At 49.8% G+C, this 22,231-nt stretch overlaps 1 protein-coding gene across 2 annotated transcripts in view; it reads right to left on the reverse strand.

The window, feature by feature from the left end:
- USP20 (ubiquitin specific peptidase 20) overlaps positions 1 to 22,231 on the reverse strand; it is a 46,345-nt gene that overhangs the window by 13,899 nt on the left and 10,215 nt on the right. For both annotated transcript variants that reach the window (XM_011971162.1, XM_011971163.1), the window contains exons 2-10: positions 18,410 to 18,521; positions 15,691 to 15,787; positions 11,405 to 11,458; positions 9,629 to 9,691; positions 9,147 to 9,278; positions 6,759 to 6,855; positions 6,180 to 6,249; positions 4,472 to 4,585; positions 2,386 to 2,464 (exon numbers count right to left, since the gene is read on the reverse strand). In XM_011971162.1, the coding sequence (XP_011826552.1) occupies positions 2,386 to 2,464; positions 4,472 to 4,585; positions 6,180 to 6,249; positions 6,759 to 6,855; positions 9,147 to 9,278; positions 9,629 to 9,691; positions 11,405 to 11,458; positions 15,691 to 15,771 (690 nt within the window). In that variant the 5' untranslated portion in view covers positions 15,772 to 15,787; positions 18,410 to 18,521. The remainder of the gene's footprint in view (positions 1 to 2,385; positions 2,465 to 4,471; positions 4,586 to 6,179; positions 6,250 to 6,758; positions 6,856 to 9,146; positions 9,279 to 9,628; positions 9,692 to 11,404; positions 11,459 to 15,690; positions 15,788 to 18,409; positions 18,522 to 22,231) is intronic.

The following is a 22,231-nucleotide window of genomic DNA, read 5'->3' on the forward strand; positions in this document are numbered from 1 at the left end:
GCAGAGCCAGGTATGCACCTGGATCCATGCAACTCCCCGGCTCTGGCTCTGAATCGCCTGCCTCTGCTGCAAGCTCAGTACGGAGGGACAGGGAGGCAGGACCACATTGAGCCCCAGCCACCTTTCTCTCTACAGAAGAGGCCAGTGGAGGTGGGCAGGGAGGTGGAGGAAGGATGAGGAAGTGTGATGCCAAAAGGGAGGGCTCACCTGAGTCCTGCCCCAAGCCACGCCACCCACAGGCCAGGCCGTCTGCGTGCTCCACCCTTCCTTTGGCTCCCCTTGGCTCCCTCAGTCCCTATGCCAGCCCCCATGTCCCTCACTGCCTGCTCTCACCTTCCCACAGACCTGGGCATGACTCAGACTAAGCTGCCCCTGCAGGCTGCCTGGGTTTCAAATCCCAGCAATGACCACTTTGTCCTGACCACTCTGTGACTGGGCCACCAGCACAGCAAGAAGTCAAGGCAGCAGGGGCTTAGGCAGAGGCACCCAGTGAGCCCCACTGAGATCTGCGTGCTCATACAGGAGGTGCACTGGGAGGTCAGAACATGGTGGCAGAAGCAGACTCCAGCAGCTGCGGGGGTGCTCGGGTGGTGCTGGGCATTGGAGGACTTGGGTTCCAAGCCCAAATCAGCCCCAGCAGTCCCTGGCCTGGATGTTAGAAGTAGCCCGCAGCCCAGGCTCTGATCCCCAGGAGGCAGGGGTCACGAAGCAGTCAGAGCCAGCCCTCATGTCACACATCTAGAAAGAGGAACCCGGCTCTCTCCACTCACACTCAGGGAAGGGAGGGATCGGGAGTGGCTCCCCAAGTGTCAGACTCAGATCAGATGAATGAACCACCAGGTTCTGTTGCATCAGGGAGGGGACACGTGTCCTGTGGCAGGCACGATCAAAGGCCCTTTCAAGAAGAGGCTTTCAATCTGCCATCTAGTTCTCTTTCTGGTTCTTCCTTTCAACAAAAGTACTATGTGTTCCTTGCCAAAATCTCAATCCATGCAGAAGCACGAAAGCGTCTTTTGGCCCTTTAGAGGCGCCTGCAGCTGCGTCTACAGTTCGGCCTCAGAAGCATCCCCGCATTATGTCCTAGAACCAGAGAAAGGAATGCTTCTGCTGGAGTTCAGATGGAGTCCTGCAGCAGTGCATGGCCCTCCGTAACGGCATCCTGACCCAGAGCTGAGAGCCCGTAGGGCGCCTTGCACAGAGTCGGGGCAGCGCTGTGCTGAGGGATGGGCTCAGGTAGGCCTGAATGCCATCTCTGCCAGGATGTGCTGTGTGACCTGGGTGAGTGGTAGAACCTCTCTGAGTCTCAGCATTTTACCTGTAACATGGGGGTGACAACAGTGCCCACTTCGTGAGAGTTCTATGAGGACTAAGTTGTGACCACTTAAATGGTGCACAGTGAATTTTAGTCATTGTGGATGTTATCACTCCCCAAAAGAGAGGTGTCCAGGCAGTGCTGAGCTGCTCAAGCAGGAGCCAAAGGCCCGGCAGCCCTCATCTTGGGACAGGACAGCAGGCAGCAGGTAAAGGAGGATGGAAGGTGTCCTTACATGACTGCCACTCCATCCATGGCGCTCATTCAGGCATCACAAGAGGCGACCCAGCCTGGTCCAGCTCTGCCTGCAGGCCTGGCATGAAAGCCCAGGCCGGGGGCCATCTGGGACAGGAGGCTGGAGGGCAGGAGCCATCAGCCCAGGGCTGAGGCGTACACATGGCTGCACTCTGTCTTGGTCTCATTATTTTATCAAATAGAAAAATGTGGTTGGTTTCAAAGGGGTTCTCTAAATTAAAAAATAAAAATTCTTAATCAAAATTTTTATTTTAGTAAAAGTGAAATTTCGCCTGTGGTTTGGGGAAGTGAAACCCTGTGCCATTTTGAGTGCAATGCAGAGGGGCACAGCACAGGCCCCGAAGCAAGGTTGCCCAGGTTCAAATCTCCCCTCTGCTGGGTGCAGTGGCTCATGCCTATCATCACAGCACTTTGGGAGCCTGAGGTGGGACGACTGCTTGAGCCCGGAAGGTCACGGCTGCGGTAAGCCATGACTGTCCCACTGCACTCTAGCCTGGATGACAGAGTGAGACCCTGTACCCACCTCGCTAAAAGAAAGAATTCCCCTCCACCATTTACTAGCTGTGTGGCCTGTGCAAGTGGCTCAGCCCCCTGAACCTCAGTCTGCCCATCTGTGAAGTGGGGTTAAATGTCAGCAGGTTGCTGGGAGGCGCCACTGTCCTCACATGTGTGAAGGGCTTAGGAATGAGAGCCTGGTCCCTGAGACCTGCCAACCAGTACTCAGCTGCCATTGCGATTTTCCACTCTGGTTTTGGTGTCAAAGTCAGGCCTGGTGGGTCATGGCCTTGAGTGTCCCCTGGGCAGCTCAGATGGCTTACCTGCTGGGCATAGCCTCGGAACATTGGGTTGACCAACTTGATCCCATGAGACAGACTGGTGGGGACCACGTAGCTTGGCCTGTAGGAAGCCCAAACCCATTAGTCCAGGTAGTCTGCCTTGAGCTGCTCATTCCCGAGAGAAGCAGGCAGCCAGCCAGTCAGGCTGTATCAGAGTGAGGCGTTTCCTGACATATGGGGAGGGGCCTACTCAGCCAGGAGCCCCAAGAGGCTCACACATCTCTACAGACAAGAAGAAAATGTCAAGTCATAGCTGCCTCAATTAAGCAAAGAGCTCAAATAAAATGGCATCATTTCCTGCTGGCGCACAACAAACTCACCTAAACATGATTTGTTTTTGTTCTGAAACACTTACTGTGGTTTTCTCATTTCAAAAGACATGTTCATTATTGACAAATCTAAAATTTCAGAAAAGTACAGAAGAAAAACACCACCACTAATGGCACCAGATACTTACCATTAGATTTCTGGATTTTTCTGTGAAACTACAGATGCATATACAAAACTACATACAGATATACACTTAAACTTGGCTTCTTACACAGCGGAATTATACTGTACCACGCTGGTTTTCTTGTGTTTTTGTTTTTTGTTTTGTTTTGAGACAGTCTTGCTCTGTTTCCCAGGCTGCAATGCAGTGGCGCGATCTTGGTTCGCTGCAACCTCCGCCTCCCGGGTTCAAGTGATTCTCCTGTCTCAGCCTCCCAAAGTGCGGGGACTACAGGTGTGCGCCACCATGCCCAGCTAATTTTTGTATTTTTAGTAGAGACGGGGTTTCACCATATTGGCCAGGCTGGTCTCGAACTCCCGAACTTGTGATCCACCCGCCTCGGCCTCCCAAAGTGCTGGGATTACAGGAGTGAGCCACTGCACCCGGACTTTTTTTTTTTTTTTTTTGAGACACGCTCTCACTCTGTCGCCCAGGCTGAAGTGCAATGGCATGATCAAGGCTCACTGCAGCCTGCCTCAACCTCCTGGGCTCAAGCAATCCTCCCACCTCAGCCTCCTGAGTAGCTGGGACCACAAGTGCAAACACCACGCTTGGCTAATTTTGTAGTTTTTGTAGAGACGGGGTCTTGCTGTGTTGTCCAGGCTGGTCTCAAACTCTCAGGCTCAAATGATTCTCTTGCCTTGGCCTCTCAAAGTGCTGGATTTACAGGTGTCAGTGACTGCGTCTGGCCCCACGCTGGTTTTTAATCTGGTTCTACACGTAATACATATTTCTCCCATGCTGGGTTTTTTTGTTGTTGTTTTCGTTTTTGTTTGAGACGGAGTCTGGCTCTGTTGCCAGGTTGGACTGCAGTGGCGTAATCTTGGCTCACTGCCACCTCCGCCTCCCGGGTTCAAGTGATTCTCCTGCCTCAGCCTCCCGAGTAGCTGGGACTACAGGTGCGTACCACCATGCCCAGCTAATTTTTGCATTTTTATTAGACACGGGGTTTCACCATGTTGGCCAGGATGGTCTCAATCTCTTGACCTCGTGATCCGCCTGCCTCAGCCTCTCAAAGTGCTGGGATTACAGGCGTGAGCCACTGCGTCTGGCCCTACACTGGTTTTTCATCTGCTTCTACACATAATACATATTTCTGTGTGCTCATTTTAAATTATTCCCAACTTTGACTTTTCCTGGAGAAATAGATCTAATCACAGACTCTGGTCTTTAAATTCATTTCATACTGTGCCAGAAGCTCCATCCAGTCTGTGCCCCCCTGCTCCACACCTCCTCCACACGCAGCTGTGGCTGAGGCCGGGTCACCATGTCTCTTGGCAAAGACATCTACCCAGTGGCTGCTGGCTAGGGTCAACAGCAGGTCAAATTCTAGCTTACCTTTTGCAGGTTCTATGACCTTGAGCAAGATACTTAAAGTTCTCTGCATCTCAGTTTCCCTATTTGTAAAACAGGATTGGATGCAATTTCCACCCTGCAGGCTTGCTACAAGCATTACCTGGGACAAAATGAGGCAAGTCCTCGCTGGGGGCTGAATCCATAGGAAGAGCTCAATCATGGGTGCTGACAGGAAACCCCAGTCCCCACACACCACCCGAGGCTAGGGATGCAGCTGCTCACCGTTTCTTGTGCCAGACCTCAGAGACCAGCTTCTGGTAGCTCTTGCACAGGGCTGGCTTTTTGTCTGTGCGCACCAGGCCTCCACACTCCAGGAAGAACTGAGTCAGCGGTGGGCTGGGTGCAAGGGAGAGAGAGAGCCAGGTCAGGAAAGCAAACGAGGCAGGTGGCACGGTTTAGAAAGGGCTGCGTAGCGGGGAGCCCTGAGTGCTCGCGCAGGGAGCACAGTGACCCTGGACCCAGAAACGCCTAAAGGTGACTAGAAGGCTCCTACCAGTTATGAGAAAATTGTATCCTCCAAAATTCATCTGTGAAGCCCTAATCCCCAGTACCTGAGAGTGTGACCATATCTAGAGACAGCGTATTTTTATTTTATTTTATCTCATCTTATTTTATTATTATTTTTATTATTTTGAAACAGAGTCTCACTCTGTTGCCCAGGCTGGAGTGCAGTGGTGCAGTCTTGGTTCACCGCAGCCTCTGCCTCCTGGGTTCCAGTGCTTCTCCTGCCTTAGCCTCCCAAGTAGCTGGGATTACAGGCACATGCCACCACACCTGGCTAATTTTTTTTGTATTTTTAGTAGAGACGGGGTTTCACCATGTTGGCCAGGCTGATCTTGAAATCCTGACCTCAGGTGATCCACTTGCCTTGGCCTCCCAAAGTGCTGGGATTACAGGCGTAAGCCACCGTGCCCAGCCAAGACAGGGCCTTTATAGAGGTTATTAAAGTTAAAACGGACTAGGTGGAGTCAATTTTTTTTTTTTTTTTTTGAGATGGAGGCTTGCTCTGTCACCCAGGCTGGAGTGCAATGGCACGATCTCAGCTCACTGCAACCTCCGCCTCCTGGGTACAAGCAATTCTTCTGCCTCAGCCACCCCAGTACCTGGGATTACAGGTGCGTGCCACCAAGTCCAGCTAATTTTTTGTGTTTTTAGTAGAGACAGGGTTTCACCGTTAGCCAGGATGGTCTTGATCTCCTGACCTCGTGATCCACCTGCCTCGGCCTACCAAAGTGCTGGGATTACAGGCGTGAGCCACTGCGCCCGGCCTGGGTGCGGTCAATTATTAACAATAATTGACCTGCATCCTGCTACCTGAGGATAGTCACTAGGAACATTTTGGGACATAGTCTCCCAGACTTTTCGACACATTTGTACCCATTCCCTCTCTCCTTCCTGCATACATATACTGCATCTCTAATCTCCACTGGGTAGGAGAAGCATGTCAGACACAGGAGACATCCTTGGCCTCATGGAGCTGATAGCCTTTCCTTAATGGAAAATCGCGTTTCTCTCGTAAAATGAGATTTTACCTTACAATGCTTTATAACCTCCTTTTTCCCCCACTCACCAGATTCTGAAACCTGTTTTGTTTCAATGCATGCTGTCTTGTGCCATTTTTCCTGCACTTGCTGCAAGGGCTATGAGAATTTATACTCCCTTGCAGACGGGCCTTTAAATCGTTTCCAATAAACAATAGAGTGGTGAGCCTCCTTGCATGTACAACTTCCCCAGCATCTCTGGTTATCTCCTCAGGATACATTTCGACTGGGGAGATTGCTGGGTCAAAGGGCACGCATGTTTTTAGGAATTTTGCTGCTGTGCATCCTATACATGTGTTTGTGGGCAACAGGCTGGGAGCTGCTACTGCTGCTGTTTCTGGGGCTTTGCCAGGGACAGCTCTCGGCCCTTGGACAAAGTGTCGACCTACCAATTGGACAGGGCCTGCAGGGCAGCGTTCATGTAGCAGGAGTTCCCGAGGTTCTTCATGCCCGTGAGGCCTGGGAAATAAACACAAGGGGGAGGAGCAGGTAAGCGCCCTGCCCTGCTGAGGAGACCTTGCAAGTCACATCTGGCACAAAGCTGTGGCTCTCAACTGCCCAGGACCCAAGAAGAGGACATGGTGGAAGTGTTCCACCCCAGGGATCTTCCCAGTAAATTAACAAGGTTCCTGCTCACAACAGCTGTGGTTACCTGAGTGTTTTAAACAGACGAATTCCTTTGCCCCTCCGCCCAGCCAGGCCCACTGGTCCAGACCATACAGCAGAGGGGCCGGCCTGCCCAGAGTCACCCAGCTGGGAGAGGGAACAAGATAGCCGACTCCCCAGAACCTTAGCTAGGCCAGCCAGCTTCCGGAGGGAAGCCACCATGCTATGCAGCTTATCCGTCACCCTATCCTTCCTTGTCCATATAGCAGGTGCAAATAAAGACCAAGACTCTGGCGGTTTCTAGCCTCCAGGTGAGGCCCCCAGCCCAGTCCATCAGCTTCCCCTGCTGTGGGGGCCATTACCTCGAGGTTTCAGGTCATCGTCCTCTGACTCCGACTCTCCTTCATCAGCCACAGCAATAGGAACAGCTTTCAGAGGGTGGGAGGGTGGCGGGGAGTCCTGTGTTAAAGACCCCAAGTGAGGAAAACAGGGAACAGAGGGGCTGGAGTCAGAGGCCCAGGTGTCTCCCAAGGGCTGGAAGTCCAGCCCCACTGCCTGGAAGCCCCCACTGGGCTGAGCCAGTCCATCTGAGCAGAAGGCACTGTAAAAAGAGAGAGATTTGGTGGCCTTGCCCTGGGAACTCCTTGATTTGTTTGTGCCTGTGTTTTTTTAGAGATGGGGTCTTGCTTTGTCACCCAGGCTGGAGTGCAGTGGCACAATCAGAGCTCACTGCTGACTCCAACTTCTGGGCTTGAGCGGTCCTCCCACCTCACCCTTCTCAGTAGTTGAGACTATAGGTGCATGCCACAGCACCCAGCTAACCTTTTTTTTTTTTTTTTTTGAGACGGAGTCTTGCTCTGTCACCCGGGCTGGAGTGCAAGCTCCGCCTCCCGGGTTTACGCCATTCTCCTGCCTCAGCCTCCCGAGTAGCTGGGACTACAGGCGCCCGCCACCTCGCCCTGCTAGTTTTTTGTATTTTTTAGTAGAGACGGGGTTTCACCATGTTAGCCAGGATGGTCTCGATCTCCTGACCTCGTGATCCGCCCGCCTCGGCCTCCCAAAGTGCTGGGATTACAGGCCTGAGCCACCGCACCCGGCCCCAGCTAACCTTTTTATATATAGTCCAGGCTGGTCTCAAATTCCTGGGCTCCAGCGATCCTCCCAAAGTGTTAGGATAACATGAGCCACCATGCCCAGCTGTTGACTTGTACTTTTTTATTGACAATAATAAAAGATATTTTATTTATAATAAATTTGGGAAAAATAGAAACATAAATAAACATGCAACCCCATTTTCCTGAGAGAACTACTGTTAATAGTCTGTATGTATATTATATAGACTTATTTTTAAGAGATAGTCTTGCTCTGTCACCCAGGCTGGAGTGCAGTAGCTCATTGCAACCTTGAACTGGGCTCAAGTGATCCTCCCACCTCAGCCTCCCGAGTAGCTGGGACTACAGGCATGCGCTACCATGCCTGACTAATTTTATTTTTTGTTGAGACGGGGTCTCACTCTGCTGCCCAGGCTGGTCTCAAACTCCTGGGTTCAAGCGATCCTCCTGCCTTGGCCCAGCAAAGGGCTGAGATTACAGGCGTGAGCCACGGCGCCCAGCCTATATTATATAGACTTTTAACTGTTAATACACATGCACAACAAAAACAAGATATTGCATATACTGTTTTATAGCCTTTTCTATAAAAATTCATAAACATCTATCAAGTTCACAAATGCATTCAATAAGCACTTATCAAGCCCTATCATGTGACTGTCTGAACAGAAGAAGAGGCCCGGTGCGGTGGCTCCTGCCTGTAATCCCAGCACTTCGGGAGGCCAAGGCAGGTGGATTACTTGAGGTCAGGAGTTTGAGACCAGCCTGGTCAACATGGCGAAACCCTGACTCTACTAAAAATATGAAAATTAGTCAGGCGTGGTGGCGGGCGCCTGTAATCCTAGCTACTCAGGAGGTTGAGGCAGGAAATCAGTGGAACCCAGGAGGCAGAGGTTGCAGTGAGCTGAGATTGCACCACTGCACTCCAGCCTGGGCAACAGAGCAAGACTCGGTCTCAAAAAATTAAATTAAAATAAAATAAAATAAATGGAGGAGACAGCCACGCAATGCCACACACACGTCCTGGCTTCTCCTCTAGCAGGCAGCTCTGCCATCCAGGATTACTGACCATTCCCTGAGCACAGGCCTGGGGCTGGGCCCTCTAGGTCATGGGCTTGCTGACCCACCATCTCTAAGGTTGCACGGCACACACTGTTGATCAAAGGACCATTCTCTGGTTGACATTACCTAGGTGGTTTCTGGGCATTTCCCATGGACAAGTGTGCTGTAGCAACTACCTGGAATTCCCTTAGGAATGGTTTCAGATCTGGGATGGCCAGAGGCCATCTGTGACCTCGTCAACCCTCTCCATAAGGCCTGGGTCTACACTTACCTCATGGCCCTGAGCCCACCCCAACACTTACACTCTGCACGGCCACCCCGTGGTCTCCGAGCTCCTCAAGGGAGGTCCTACTCTCAGTCACCTCTGCACCCTCATGGCCTCACACATGCCTCGGCACAGAGTTGGGCTCAGTGAGCATGTGCTGATGTGAGCTCCTCAAACTCACCTGAAAACATACTGACCCAGGAACACACACCTCTGAGACCTACTGACCCGTGCTCCACGGATGCTCAGGTCACACTGCCTCATCCTCAACACAGTGTTGCCAACAACCAAACAGAGCCCACCACACAGGTTACCTGTTCAGAGAACTTGGAGGAGGAGCCCGGCAGAGGGGCTGCCAGCCGCTGCTCCAGGAACACCTCCTTCTCACAGGCGTAACACCACAGCCGGAATGTGGTCAGGTTCACGGTCAAGTTGTGCTTTTTTGCCTAGAGGGTGATATCCAAAACGAGGTCCAAGGTATTCTGGCCTAACAAGTGCCCCAACCTGTGATGGCTACTCTGCTCCCCAGCCTCTCAGTAAGAGGTCCTGTCAGGACAGAGACCGGAAGCTCAAATTTTGCTTACCCTCCCCCGGTCAGGACCCTGAGGACTGCTGCTTATCAAATGGTGCAGGTGCAAAATGTTTTTACCTGCATCCTCCCTTCTTTGCAGGAGCCATGCTAGGATGACACCATTTATTGCTCCAGCCATTTAGGCCCAGAGCAGGAAGGTGGAGCTGGGGTTTGAACCCCCGGCCATCTAACTGTAGGGCCCATACTCTCAGCCACCACACTCACCTGTGCATGAATGGTGCTGTGGTCAGCGAAGGATTCTCCACAGCCAACATAGGGGCAGGAGACCTGGGAACAGAGGGGAGGAGAGTGGACTGGAGCTTGCCAAAAGGATGGTGTCAACACAGTGTCTCTGGTTCCATCCTAAAGTCAGTGGCCCCACCTCTCCTGAACAGGGACTACAAGGGACCGAGGCTCCGCCATCTCAAAGGAACACAGGTCTGTAGGTCCGTACACCTGAAATTCTGTTGGGCAGTGATGGACGGTAAACACTGTCCCTGCCCTCTGAGTGAGACAAGCAGTATGCCCTGGGCTGCTGCTCTCCAGCAAGAAGCCCAGGTGGGGTCCCGGCTGGGGCCTGGCTGCTCAGGACCCAGACCCTCCGCCTCCAAGAAAACCCCATGTGAAGTGGGGTCAGTTATTGGGACCTATGTTTTTGGTGGGGATCCTAGACCTCACAGCCATTTTCTAATGGGGGATGCTGAATGGGGACCAGGTGCTTGAAACAAGGGGCACAGATAGTGGGAGCCGAGTATGGACCCAGTACCCCACAGCAGGGCCCGCATGCCCCTGATGCTGCTGCCTTGAAAGGGCCCTCGCACTCTCCTATCCCAAATCTACCCATCCTCCAAGGCCCACTCAGTGCCTCCACTGTGAGCCTCCGTGCCAGCCAGTAGCCAATGGCCAATGCCACACTCCTACAGGAGTGCCTGCTGTCACTGCCACCTGTGATCAGCAGGGCCTTCTGGGAAAATGATGGAATCATTTTGATTTTTATCACGTGGCTGACTCAGAAAGCACGTGCCATTTTCTGCATCAGGCTCCCACATCTGTCTAAGGGGACTGTGACTCCTATGAGGTAGGACCACGTCCTGCACTTGTAACAGCCCAGGAGATAACATCTGGCCCTTCTTGCTTCCCCCGGATACACAGTGTCTTGCTGTCTACTTTGTGCTGAGTGACAGGGCTGAGCAGAAGAGGCCAGAATTCCACTGGGGGCCCCTGCGCTTCTGCAAAGACTGACTGGCTATCTTCACTCGCTGCTGCTGTCTTTGTTGTTTTTACTTGTGGGTTTTTTTTTTTTTAAAGAAATTTTAAGTAACAGTCATTTTTAGTATGACTATAAAAATACATGCTTGGAAACATTTTTTAAACACTACAGACAAAAAAAAGAAAATTATCCATAATTCTACCACTCGGGGAAAACTGTCATGTTTTCATACCTCTACTTTTACTCTTTTTAGTAACCAGTAATCATCCAAACCCTTCCAGCTTCTCCCGGACACCGTCTCCTGGCTAGTCACAGGCATCCGTCTCATCCAGTTCTACCCTAACCCCATGAGGTGGGGACAGTTGTCAGTTGTCAGTGTTGCAGCCTCTTTCTTATAGATGGGTAATGAGGGGTCAGAGAAAAAATGAGACTGGCCCAGGGAGAGACGCTGCTGAGCAGCAGTGCCAGGCCTCAAAGCCAAGACACCCACGTCGACTCACACATACGCACGCCAAGCTAGAATTCTGTCCTGTGAAGAAGGGAGCCTTCGGTCCAGAGCCTTCTCCAACCTATTTTTTCCTCCTGTCATTTTTAATTGCTGCCAGAATGGCCAGCCCAGGATTTGCTGACTCTGGAGCCCTGCACCCCTGTGCCCCTGCCCAAGGTTTCTGGCAGTGCCCACCAGGGATGGAAGTTCCCAGCCCAGAGTCTAGCCCACTGCACCAGCCTGTGCAGTGCTGGCAACAGGTGGAAGCAGTTCCATGCCCCCGATGGCCACAAGGGTCTTTTACCTGGAGACAGGCCCAAAGGTTTGGTCCGGTGACTCCACATGACTGACAGGTTCCCTGTGTGGGTTGAGAGGAGAGAGAAAGAGTAGGTGTGAGGAGCCCGTTGGGGGGCTGAGCGCTGGGGCTGGTCCCGCCTGGAGGGCCCCACCTGGCCGACATGCACTTAGAAGGTTTCAGCTTCAAGCCCCTGGCCCCAGAAAGGCCTTTGCCAGACAACCTGTCCAAATTAGGCTCCCAGGGGAGCACTTTATACTTTACTGTTTGAATTCTATCCTGTGCCTGTAAAAACATTTTCAAACCAACATTTTATGATTTTAGTGTCTATAACGTAATCTTGGAAAATAAAATCATGTAAGAGACTCATTAACATGCTCTCTTACCACCCTTCTACTCTTCCTTTCTTGCACTGAATTATTTCAGCCTTTCTACCCATTAGACAAGGGCTCCATGAAAGAGGGAAGGTCTGTTTTGCCTACCCCTGGGAGTTCACAAGGCCCGGTATAAATGAAGAGTTCACTAGACCTGGCAAACCCCAGGAAATGCCCAGGTTTCTGGTGGTCTGGGCATCAGAGGCTGCTCTGTGTCTATCGGTATCCTTTCTCTCCTCCTTGCTTTAATAATGAGATGCATGGATTTTAGCTGAGCACACAACTAGCCTGCTGCAGACGATGTTTCCCAACTTCCACCATGATCACATGGGCTCAGTTCTAGTCAATGAGAAGACAGCAAAAACCATGTGTGCCATTTTTGCGCTGTATGCTACCCTTGCTCTTTCTCCTCTTACCATTGGCTGGAATGTGGATGTAATGGCAGGAGCTGAAGCAACCACCTTGGACTCAGGAAGAGAGCCACATGTTAAGAATGGCAGAGCCAACCTACCAGTCCTCCCTACCTGTGGTCTGCTCCGTGAGAGAAAGGAAACTTCTATCTCATTTACGCCACTCTATTTTAGGGACTCTTTATTACAGCAACTTAATTTGTGCCCCAAATAACTGCATCTGTGCATTTCTAGAACAGCAATTCCCAGCCGAGGCCCTACAACACCTGTCGTGCTTCCATCAGTTGTGAGAGGAACTCTGAGTGTTGGTCTTTGACAGCAGCTACAGTATCAGGCTCCACCACAGTGGGAGCAGACCTTTGGAAAGGACAATCCAAGTCTCCGGCTGAGTTCTTTTTTTTTTTTTTTTTTGAGATGGAGTCTTGCTCTGTCTCCCAAGCTGAAGCACAGTGGCGAGATACAACCTCTTCTTCCCAGGTTCAAGTGATTCTCCTGCCTCAGCCTCCCAAGTAGCTGGGATTACAGGTGCCCGTCACCACACCTGGCTAATTTTTGTATTTGTAGTAGAGACAGGGTTTCATCATTTTGGCCAGGCTGGTCTCAAACTCCTGACCTTAGGTAATCCACCCACCTTGGCCTCCCAAAGGGCTGGGATTATAGGCATGAGCCACCGCACCTGGCCTCCAGCTGAGTTCCCAGGCTGGAGTGCAGTGGCGCGATCTCGGCTCACTGCAAGCTCCGCCTCCTGGGTTCACACCATTCTCCTGCCTCAGCCTCCCGAGTAGCTGGGACTACAGGCCCCCGCCACCTCACCTGGCTAATTTTTTGTATTTTTAGTAGAAACGGGGTTTCACCGTGTTAGCCAGGATGGTCTCGATCTCCTGACCTCATGATCTGCCTGCCTTGGCCTCCCAAAGTGCTGGGATTACAGGTGTGAGCCACCATGCCCAGCCTGCTGAGTTTTTTACACACTAATTACAGAATCCTTTCCAGTCTCTGTAGCAGGGCCCAGCAACATCCCCCTTTCGCTGAGGTCACAACCTTGCCACAGAGCAAGGTCAGCAGGTGAAGCCAATGAGCCTGGACAGCAGGTGAAGCCAATGAGCCTGGACAGCAGGTAAAGCCAATGAGCCTGGAGCCCAGTGCAGCAAGGCCACAAAGCTCCCACCAAGAAAGCCTGGTTTCCCCCAGGGTGGCCATGGCAGCTCCCAGGCCTCCATGGCCTCCTTCTCATTCTCACTACACCCGGATTCCAGCCATGTTTGTAAAAAGCCTGAACATGGGGTTGAAGTGAAGCAGCTCGTCCCATACCATGAAGCTGAGATCTGCACTCTGTGGTTTAGGGTCTCTCACGGAGGATGCTGTGGGTGCCAGGAGATCAGTCTGCTTAGCAGACTCAAAGCCGCAGCTCCAAACCTTCCTGAATTTGTCATCTCTCTTGTGATTTTTTGACTTCACAATTCACCCTCCTCTTCCCAGGTTTTTTTTTCCATTTCAGTTATTTGATTTATAAAAGTATCATACGCTTGCTATAACAATTCAGATGACATCTATATGTTGTGTATGATACGAAATATTTCCCTCTGTACATTCTTCTTACACAAAACATGTATGCCTAGATCTTGAGGGGGTGATTTTTAGTAAAAATAAGATCACACAGTACACATTTATCTATAATGTGCCTGTGTCTCCTTTGAGGGTCACTCAAGTCTGTACATGAAGACTGCATCTCCTCTGTGATAACTGCACACTCTGGACACACCATAACTGATTCACCCATTCCCTTTCTGAGGATTATTCAAGTGCCACCAGTTTTTCCCTTTTACAAATAATGCTCAATAAATACTGCTGTATCATATATTTATAACTGGTGATTACATTTCTATGGGATAAATTCCCAGAAGCAGAATTGCTTCTCTAAAAGTTACAGTAATTCCCAGCCCTACCACAATGTGAATGGCCCATTTTCTCTGTAACTGTCAGCTACGAATGAATCAATCTCTTTCCGCCCATCTGCAAAATGGTATCATCCTATTTCGTTAGCAATATCCATAAGCACTAGAGTGAAGTCAGCCATCCTTTTCCGAAAGTTTCTTGTCATTTCTACCTCCTTTACTGGTAAGGACCTGCTCATATCCTTGCTCTTTCTGAGTATTTTAGAACAGCGCTGGTTTTATTTTGTAACTTTCTGGATACCCAGAGAGGACCTGAAGTCATGAACTCTGACACACAGGCCCAGAGCACCCCAGACACGCCCAGTCTCTACTTTAGAGGCACTAACAGGCTTCTGAACAGCTGCCAGTCCCAGCACAAACATTCCTGCACTGCACCTCTCTTCTCCCACCTGCTTCATCCCCTCCCTGCTCTCAGATTCCCTAAGAAGCAGAGAGAAACGCAGCATCAGACAGTGCAAACACATCCGGGCCTCACTCTGCCCCACTTCACACTGCAAGAGGCGAAGTCACTTCAAAAGCAGCTATAAACACTATGAAGAACCACTCCCATGCCAGGCCTCGTGACAAAACAAGCTCAGGCCAAAGGCCACCAAGGACCTGCTGGTGCGGTGAGGCCAGGCGACCAGCATTAGGTGCCAATATGCCCAGGAATCCCACTCCTGGGAACATGCCTGCATGCAGCTCTATCCGTGGATGCAATGACTTGTCTACAAGGTCGTTCATCGCAGCATCGTCTGTTACTGGCAAGAGGCTGCAAAGGGTCCAGGTGTCTACCCACAGAGCTTCGGTCACTGTGGCCACACGATGAAACATGACACAGCTTCAAGGTAACAAATGAGAAATCTGTCTCTATGCACTGACATCCAAAGAGCTCCAAGATACATTGTCATGTGAATAAAGCAAGTTACAAGACAGAGGATTGTATACCATCTTTTATGTAAGAAAGGGCAAAACTTAAAATGAGTTTATCTGCTTGTATTCACATAAAGAAACTGAAAAGATACAAAAGAGAGTAAGTGCTTACCCAAGGGTGGGCCGGGGAGGGGGGGCACAGGGGTGAGAGAAGGACTTCTTGACATTTATCGTTTTATACTGTTTCATGTGTAACCATGTCAAGTATTACCTTTTCAAAAATTTTCATTTAACAACACCAAAAGGATGGCAATGCGTCGTCCTACTTTGAGAAGAGGCCCAGCTGGCTTCCTGCTCAGGCCTCCCTGAGCCCTCCTCGGGCCTCATTTGTAATAACACTCCTGGACTTGGAAAGCAGCATTCATTCCCTGCCTTGGAGAGGCTCTGTGCACCCGCCCCAACAGCTAATGGACAGAGAGCATTAGTGGTTCCCAAATGGCCTGGTCTAAACTATAATTAATGGCTATCAGGACACAGCCTCCGGAAGGTGGTCTCCCAAGCAGATGCCAGCATTTCCATTTACACAGAAGGCTGAGCAGAGATGGTCAAGGAACCAGTTTTTCCACTGCTTCAGAAATGTCCACACCCCAGAAAAGAGGCAGCCCTGGATGTGGACCCTGGCCCCGTAAGGTCTGACCCTTTACCTTAGATTTGAGCAGCAAGTCCTCTTTGGTCACCTCCCCTATGGAGTCGAGGTGAGGGCAAAGGTCCCTAGCGTCCCCCATCCTGGCCTGGGCTCACCTATGAGAAGACATAAGCAATCCTGGGTTAATGGCAGCCAGTGCTGGCAGGAGGTAGGGAGGTGAGTGGTTAAGTACATGACTTTGGCCTTGAGTCCTGGTCTGCCACACACCAGCTGGTAACCTGGGGAAGTTGCTTAACCTCTCCAAGCATTACTTTCCTTGTCTAAGAAGATAACAGTTACCCCAATGGGTCGTTCCTAGGTCACGGAGACAACGTCTGTCAAATGCCTGGCGTAATCCCTGATGTAGAGAAAGCCCATAGCAGGTGGCAGGTATCGTGCTCAGAATTAATGGTAGGGAAGACACAGGAGTCCTGTCTGCATGCAGGGAACTGCACACCAGACAATCTAAAACCACAGATGTTTTGTTAGAAGGAGGCCAAATCCATGTTCCTCCAAGGATTCAGGCAGAGGAGGGGGCAGTGTAGAAAGGCTGGGTTTCAAAAAGGCAAGCAGCAGATGTTGACACTGGTCTTCTCAAGAGCCTCTGGGAGGCCAAGTGCTGGCAGACCACTTATCCCACTTCTTGTGGGAGTGCCCCAGGGAGTGGGGTTTGAACACCAGACCACCATGGGAGCAGGCCATGCAGCACTGCCTCCAGGGAATGTCTTCTGAGAGTAGGGAGAAAGTCAGAAAGGCAGGAGAACAACCTAGAAAGCAGTCGAGAACTGTGTTTGCCACAACATCAATAGTGGTGCATCTGGGTGATGGGTTTCAAGCAATGAAAAAAAAAAAAAAAAGCTGTTGCTTTTGTTTAACTGACACATGTTCATTATAAAAACAAAACTCAAACAAGAAAGCACAAAGTAAAATAAATCACTGAGAACAAGTAGCAAACATCTTTCCCAACATTCTTCTGCATTTCTTTCTCTTTTAAATCAGGGGATAAAAATATATCTGTCCTAGAAAATAAATGCTGCCCTCAAGGGAGCACCTGGGTGATGACAAACAGCTCTGCATCTTGATTATGGGGTGCTTACATGGATCTACACGTGTGTTAAAAGTGCAAAGAACTGAACACACACGAGTGCCTACAGAACTAGTGAAATCTGAATAAGCTCCATGAATTATGCCAATGTCACTTTACTGATTGTACTACAGACATACAAAGATGTATTATTAGCTGGGATGCTGGTGCATGCCTGTAGTCCCAGCTACCCAAGAGGCTCAGGTAGGAGATCATGTGAGCCCCGGAGTTCAAGGCTGCAGTGAGCTGTGACCACGCCACTGAGCTCCAGCCTAGGTGACAGAGCAAGATCTCGTCTCAAAAAAAAAAAAAAAAAGTATGTGTTACTCTTACCATTAAGGGAAACTGGGTGAAGGTACAAAGTACCTTAGGGTACACTTTTTGCAACTGCCTGTGAATCTATAATTATTTCAAAAGAAAACATTAAAAAATGAATAACTAAAGAAATGCTTCACATACGGTATTTTAGCAGAAGCAAATCCAGGAATCTGACTGCTGATTATAGCTTCAAACTGTTGCCAAATAAGGTCCAAACCAACCAAAGATGTAACTGGAGCCAAGGTTGCTTTAAACAAAGGTAGAAGCCTCTGTGTCTGCAGGGGTCTTAAAAACAAAACAAAAGACCGGGTGCGGTGGCTCATGCCTGTAATCCCAGCACTTTGGAAGGCCGAGGCGGGCAGATCACCTGAGGTCAGGAGATCGAGACCAGCCTGACCAACATGGATAAACCCCGTCTCTACTAAAAATACAAAATTAGCCAGGCGTGGTGCACATGCCTATAATCCCAGCTACTCAAGAGGCTGAGGCAGGAGAATCACTTGAACCCAGGAGGCGGAGGTTGCGGTGGGCCAAGATGGTGCCACTGAACTGCAGCCTGGGCAACAACAGCAAAACTCCACCTCAAAAAAAAACAAACAAATACACAAAAAAAACAAAAGCAGAAGCCGCATGTGTGCCCCCTGATCTGAGAGGTGGACCCCCAGACTCCTCCTTACGTGCCCCTCCCTGTCCCAAATGGTCAGCCAGGGTCAACTGGCCAGATTCCCATTCAGAACATGAGTAACTAGCACTCATAAGGTGTCAGATACTAAGCTAAGGGCTTTTCGTGCATTCATTTATGAAAAACTATCCCAGCAATCATTGAGGCAGCTGTGATTAGCCCCATTTCACAGACTAAGGAACAGAGGCTCCTTCTTGTCTAAGGTCTCACAGGGATGTTGGTGCTAGAGCTGAACCTCAAGTTGGTCAGATCCTAAAGGCCCGCTCAGTTGCCTTCTAACTTGTATAAAATGTAAATGTGCAAAAGCAGGCAGAACTTACTGTCACATTGAAGATGAACATAAAGAAAAAAAGGAAAAAACAAAGTAGACTGAACTGTATAACACACTTCCATATTTCCATGTACCTAGACTCATCAATCAACAACTCATGGCCAATCTTGCTTCATCTCAACCTCCTGCTTCCTCTTGCTTTTGTAGCAAATCCCAGACACACAGGCGATCACATTCCATCTGTATTTTTCTAAGAGATAAGGACTTGAAAAAAAAACAACCCCCATAATCACAATTCCATTCTTTCATCTACAGAGAAAAATCCATGTATCCTCCTCAGTATGCGTTGAAGGGACCCACCTAAGAGGAGGCCATGGGCTTACCTCTGGGTGACACGAAGTCCGCAGGAAGCGGCCAGCATTCGCATCCTCCGTTGACAGCCGACAGCAATGGACTGCAGTGGTCTGGAGTGAGTGGAGGCCTCTGGCAAGGAGCCTGGGGGATGAACCAGGGCATTTCACACAGTTCTGTTATTATTTTTGAGACAGGGTCTTGCTCGCTTGCCCAGGCTGGAGTGCAGTGGCATGATCACAGCTTGATCTTCCAGGCTCAAGCGATCCTCCCACCTCAACTTCCCAAGTAGTTGGGACTACAGGTGTGCACCACCACACCCAGCTAATTTCTTTAAAATTTCTTATAGAGACAGGGTGTTGATTTGTTGTCCAGGCTGGTCTTGAACTCCTGGGCTCAAGTAATTCTCCCACCTCCGGTCTCCCAAAGTGCTGAGACTACAGGCCTGAGCCACTGTGCCCAGACAGTTCTGTTATTTTAAAATCATTCTTAGCACCAACTAGAAGCTAAAAAGGGCCCAGCATTCCTCCTGGGAGGAACGAATTTCGGGATATTGGGGATGTCCACAGGCTAGACTACTCCCTGTGCATCCAGAGAACAGTACCACCACATCACTCCTGGGCCAGCTGCCCAAGGCCCAGGCAGAGCTGGCACACAGGGGCAGCCCCTCCTAGGGAGTGCTGGCCTTCACTAGTCACTGCTGGGGCATTAACTTGGTGCTCCCCAGGAGGAATCCTGCACAGGTCTGCTGGAGGGATCTGCAGGGCCTCTCCTATTGTCCCATCAAGCTGCCATAGCCAGTCAACCCTCTGGACAGGAAGGCCTGGCCCCTTCCACACATGCCACCAGGCCCCTCAGGTCATCCTTTGAGCTCTCAGGGATTCCCTGAGAACCCCCAACCCTTAAGTGTTCAGCAGGCCCAGGCTGCAGGCACAACCGAGCTCATCCACACATTGCCACTACCCACACTTCACTGGCAGGTCACAGTCTCCCAGATGTGGACAGCTCAAAGAGGGAGAGGCAATTAGAAGCTACCATTTAAAATAGTCACATGACAATGACAGCTTCAAGATTCCAAATTCCAAACCTCCTCACTTGAAGTCAGGTTTTTAAGTTTTCTTCATTGTTTCTGCTGAGGCCATATGCCCTGAGTTGGCACTAGTCCTACACTATCTTAAGCTGCAGTGGTGTGGGTTTCACTAACATCTTTGGTATATGATAATCTCTCTAGTTGGGTGGCTGGGGAGAGAGGGGGCAGGTTATAACTGGGCCCATTACTTATTTATTTTTTTTGAGACAGTCTCACTCTGCTGCTCAGGCTGGAGTGCAGTGGCATGATCTTGGCTCACTGCAACCTCTGCCTCCTGGGTTCATGTGATTCTCCTGCCTTAGCCTCCCGAGGAGCTGGGATTACAGGCGTGTGCCACCATGCCCAGCTGATTTAACAGGTCCACTCTTGATTTCCAAGTGCAACTGGACTCACATTCCTGCAACTTCAGAGAGAAAAATCAGCCCTGTGGCTAACAGCCTTCAATATATTCTCACTACTCCCATCTTACAGATGAAGAAACAGAATTGGAACTTAAGTAACTCAGGAACTTGGGGGAGGTCAATCATTTGGCTAGTTTTTGTTTCGTTTTGTTTGAGATGGAGTTTTGCTCTTGTTGCCCAGGCTGGAGTGCAATGGTGTGATCTCAGCTCACAGCAATCTCTGCCTCCCAGGTTCAAGCAATTCTCTTGCCTCAGCCTCCTGAGTAGCTGGGATTACAGGCATGCGCCACCATGCCCGGCTAATTTTACATTTTTATTAGAGACAGGGTTTCTCCATGTTGGTCAGGCTGGTCTCAAACTCCTGACCTCAGGTGATCCACCTGCCTCAGCCTCCCAAAGTGCTGGGATTACAGGCGTGAGCCACCATGCTCGGCTCAGCTGGCTAGTTTGTAACAGGTGTGACCCTGATCAGATCTGTGTGGTGCAGAGTCTTGCTCTAAATCATGAGTCGGATTTAGAGAAACATTAACTGAGCAAGGAAAAAAAAAAATCAGATACAAAAACATATATACCATATGATTCTATTTATGTAAAATTTCAAAACAGACAAAACTAACCTATGATGATAGAAACTGGATCAGTGATGGCCTGGGGCAAAGGGTAGAGCTATATTGCAGACAAGAAGGAACTTTCTGTGGTGTTGGAATGTTCTAGATCTTATCTGGGGTGGGGTTTAATCAGATGTATACACCTGTCAAATCGTGTACACTATATCTTTAAAGTATGTGCATTTTATTATATGTAAATTACACCTCAATAAAATTATACCTCAAAAAAGTTGATTTTAAATCAGAATGAGGCCGGGCACGGTGGCTCACACCTGTAATCCCAGCACTTTGGGAGACTGAGGCGGGCGGATCACGAGATCAGGAGTTCAAGACCAGCCTGGCCAACATGGTGCAACCCTATCTCTACTAAAAATACAAAAATTAGCTGGGTGTGGTGGCAGGCACCTGTAATTCCAGCTACTCAGGAGGCTGAGGCGGGAGAGCCACCTGAACCTGGGAGGCGGAGACTGCAGCGAGCTGAGATCACACCACTGCACTCCAGCCTGGGCGACAGAGCAAGACTCCATCAAAAAAAAAAGAAGAAAAAAAAAGATGTTGGCTGTTGGCGAGGGTGTGAATAAACCGGAGTCCTGTGCACTTTTGGTGGGAATGTGAAATGGTGCAGCAGAAGCAGAATGCAGTTTGGCGGTTCCTCAAGAACTGTAAAATAGCACCACACTATTGAGCGATCCACATCTGGGTATACACCCAAACACACTAAAAGCGGCAACTCAAAGAAATATTTGTGCACCCATGTTCATAGTTGCATTATGTGCAACAGCCAAAAGACGATGCAAACCAAGTGCCCATCAATAAATAGACAAAATATGATATATCCATACAATGAAATACGATTCAGCCTAAAAAAGGGAATTCTGACACACGCTACAACATGAACCTTAGAGACATCTGCTCAGTAAAACAAGTCAGGCTGGGTGAGGTGGCTCACGCCTGTAATCCCAACACTTTGGGAGGCTGACACAGGCGGATCACTTGAGGTCAGGAGTTTGATACCAGCCTGACCAACATGGTGAAACCTCATTTCCACTAAAAATACAAAAATTAGCCAGGCATGGTGGCAGGAGCCTGTATTCCCAGCTAGTAGGGAGGCTGAGGCAGGAGAATCGTTTGAACCTGGGAGGCAGAGGTTGCGGTAAGCCAAGGTCGCGCCATTGCACTTCAGCCTGGCAACAAGAGCAAAACTCCATCTCAAAAAAAAAAAAAAAAAAAAAAAAAAAGGCAGTAACTTCTCTGAAAATATTTGCTGAACGGCCCAAAAATACAAAGTTATAAAACACTGTTAGACCATGTTAGGTGGCTTATGCTTGTAATTCCAGCACTTCTGGAGGCCGAGGCAGGAGGACTGCTTTAGCCCAGGAGTTTGAGATCAGCCTGGGCCACATGGTGAAACCCCATCTCTACAAAAAATTTAAAAATTAACTGGGCATGGTGGTGCGCACCTGTAGTCCCAGCTACTCAGGAAGCTGAGATGAGAGGATGGCTTGAGCCCAGAAGTATGAGGCTGCAGTGAGCTATGATGGCACCACTGCATTCTAGCCTGGACAACAGAACAAGACCTTGTCTCAGGAAAAAAAAAAAAAAAAATGGCCAGGCACGGTGGCTCACGCCTGTCATCCCAGCACTTTGGGAAGCCAAGGCCGGTGGATCACCAGGTCAGGAGATCACGATCATCCTGGCTAACACAGTGAAACCCCGTCTCTACTAAAAAAAAAAATACAAAAAAATTAACTGGGC

This window comes from Mandrillus leucophaeus, unplaced genomic scaffold (genome assembly GCF_000951045.1).
Source record: "Mandrillus leucophaeus isolate KB7577 unplaced genomic scaffold, Mleu.le_1.0 Scaffold99, whole genome shotgun sequence".
In the NCBI taxonomy this organism is placed as follows: domain Eukaryota; kingdom Metazoa; phylum Chordata; class Mammalia; order Primates; family Cercopithecidae; genus Mandrillus; species Mandrillus leucophaeus.